Raw genomic sequence first — 2,888 nt, 5'->3', positions numbered from 1 at the left:
GGCTACGGCAGAGCCTATGATGTAAGCACATGTCAACAGTGTTTTTGTAATTACTCTCACTGCCAGAAGGGGGAGACAAAAGTTCCACACTGCAAATTTAAGGTTTAAGTGAAATAAGTAACGTAATTTCTATAAGCAAAAATAGATAAAATAGCAACGGAGACAAAATATATTTTACTTTACTTTTATTATAGTTCCCAGTCAAATTACACATAACAGGTTTCACAGAGTCATTGATTTAATCCTAGATTCTACAATATAACTGAAACTTGCATTTGGCACTGAGCTCATTTGGTTTACTAAATAATATCTTTGGCTGTCAAGGGTTCAGCAGTGTTGTTAGCAGCTGTAGAGCCTGTTGATCCTCTTGATGTCCCATTGGGACATGCCCTTCCTCTGGCCGATCTGGACATTGGCGTTGGGGATGGGAGTGATGGAGTCCCTGCCGTACTGGATGGAGAAGGCTGTTCTTCCATAGTGCATGATGGAGGAGTAGTCGTAAGGAGTGTTCAGGTTGTTGGTGTTCTGCTTGTAGAAGTTGTAGGCCATCCGCGGGTCGATGTTCTCCCAATTGATCCTGACATAGCTGTCACGGTCGCTCCTGGTCTGCTCGTGCTGGAAGCCCAGAGCGTGGTTGATCTCGTGCTGGATGATGCCGTGGTAGAGGCAGCCCTGCCTGTTGAGAGAGAGCTCCTGCCTGCCTCCTGTTCTTCCCAGAGCTGAGAAACATCCGGCTTTGTTCTCAATGCTGATGTAGTCGTACTGGTTCTGACGAGGGACGAAGCGGAGGCAGGTTCTGCTGTGGAAGGCCTTCATGGCGTTCTGGATCTTCTGCCTTTCCCAGCTGGTGAACTGACTGCTTACGGTGAAGGGGATCATCACCTTGCCGTTGGAGCTTTTCCTCCACAAGCAGCTCTGGGACCAGCACGTCATGGCGTTTCTGGTTCTGGGAGCCAGCAGGTCTCCTTCCAGCAGGATCTCATCGGTGGCATTGTTGGACATCAGAATTCTGGTGCTGATGTCAACAGTGTCGTCATCCTCTTCTTCACTTCCTTCCTCTTGGAGAGGCTGTGCCTGAGAGAGGCCGAGCAGCAGCAGCAGCAGCAGGCTGACAGAGGGAGTCATCTTCAGCGTGGGTCTGGTGTCAGTGGAACTTCTGTGGTGAGCTGCTCTGGAGAGACTCCTTGAAGCTTGATGTCTGACTCGGTTCAGTCCAGGGTCTTTATACTCTCCTCTACAGGTGTGTCTGCAGGAGGATTATGGGTTGGGGTCCACACTGTTAGGCCTAAATAAACCTCTGAAGTCTGACTCCACAGACAAACCTACTTTTTAAACATGGGATCTAATCCCTTCAAGTTTTCTTCCCCCATATTGTCCTTTTTGTGAGTGAGCTACACTGAGCCCTGCTGGTTTTATTTTGTCCTTGTATTACAAGTGTCTTTTACACAACCTTTACCAAAGTATATATGTTAAAAATTAAATTTATGTGACCCACATACTGTTTCTTCACTTTCTGATGACCTGTGTAATTGAAATCCCCTGTGCACTTTTTATGACAAGCTGTTAAAGTTGTAGCAAAAGCTGCATGTCCCTCTGTGGGGATGATAGACGGCCTATTGAAACTCTTGCATATGTAGAGGATGGTAATAGGTTCCTATGGGACATGTTGCTGTGGCCGTGCCCAAGACAGCTCCCTAGTCAAAAAAAAAAAAAAAAAAAAGAATATTAAATTTCATGAAACAGACCAACCCATTGTACAAAACCATCATGGATGCCCCTCCATCAGGGACACTCACCAGTATATTTGGTTACTGATTCATGCTTGCTAATTTATTATGTGTTTTGACTGAATTCATTTTCTGTTAGTTTGATGCATCTGAGTTAAAACTTTAGCACCTTTATTTTCTCTAAATTTCTACTTTCCTTTAGGTTTTTTTTTTATTAAGAAATGAATGACAAAAGTGGTTTTCATTTCAATTCAGATTTCTGACCTTATTCGACAACATATAGCTGTTTATCGATATTTAACTATGTACTGAGGATGGAATACATGTTCTTATCTTGTGAAAATATGGACTCTAATTTGTTCAATTTAATTATCACACATAAACCTACTACACCTCCCTTGAATCCTGGCCTCATATAAAGTGTAAAGATGAATTGTGAAAAGAATGTGTGTTTTCTCTCAAACGCCGCCCCCCCTCCTCTCAATCTCATCAGCCACCGTGATTAAGGTTTGGCATTGGGGATTGTGCTGTCTCTTTGGAGAGATATTTCAGCTGCATTTCTGACACTCTGAAAGGAGAGGAAGATAAAGGAGGCGTCGGGGAAAAAACTCCTTCCCGTTGTGTGAGTCCTAGAGAGGGCCTTGAACCCTGCCATTCACGCCTTTCTCTCCATCAGCTGAGTCTAATTGCCAGAGAGGACAGGAGACCCCAGGCCCGATCGTTCCTTATCCTCTTTAGCGCTTTCAGGCGAGTGAAAGGCGAGCTTCTGCTTTTGATCTTTTCTCTGATTCGCTTTTTCTTCTCTGTCATCCCTACCATCCTCTCCTCAGGAGTGACACCAGCTCCTTTCACTGCCTGCCCCCGTCTCCATCTGCCCAAAATAATGACCAAGGCCCAGGCATTATTAAACAGAGGTGGAGAAGGGAGGTCAGCACTGGGAGAGGGAGAGGGAGGTCTGGATGGGGACTCCAAACTTGTCTAAGGAGGGGTGCCCCTATTCCAAATCTACTCCGTAGCCTCTCTGTGTTCCCCTAGATTCACCCCTTACAGTTTTCATGGCCTTAGCCTGGAGAAAGCCCATTCTTTAACAGACCACGGACGTGAAGGCTCGTCCATTCCCAGAGGCGCTTCTACAATAAGACTCCAGGCTGGTTGAGACAA

At 45.5% G+C, this 2,888-nt stretch overlaps 1 protein-coding gene across 1 annotated transcript; it reads right to left on the bottom strand.

Annotated features, from left to right (window-relative positions):
• Window positions 1-236: 236 nt before the first annotated feature.
• On the bottom strand, window positions 237-1,232 carry LOC137189560 (high choriolytic enzyme 1-like). The gene has a single exon (XM_067599508.1). The coding sequence runs from the start codon at window positions 1,123-1,125 to the stop codon at window positions 340-342; it is 786 nt and encodes a 261-aa protein (XP_067455609.1). The 5' UTR covers window positions 1,126-1,232; the 3' UTR covers window positions 237-339.
• Window positions 1,233-2,888: the final 1,656 nt, after the last annotated feature.

This window comes from Thunnus thynnus, chromosome 1 (genome assembly GCF_963924715.1).
Source record: "Thunnus thynnus chromosome 1, fThuThy2.1, whole genome shotgun sequence".
NCBI classification, from domain to species: Eukaryota; Metazoa; Chordata; class Actinopteri; order Scombriformes; family Scombridae; genus Thunnus; species Thunnus thynnus.
This window is presented reverse-complemented; position numbering and strand designations above follow the sequence as displayed.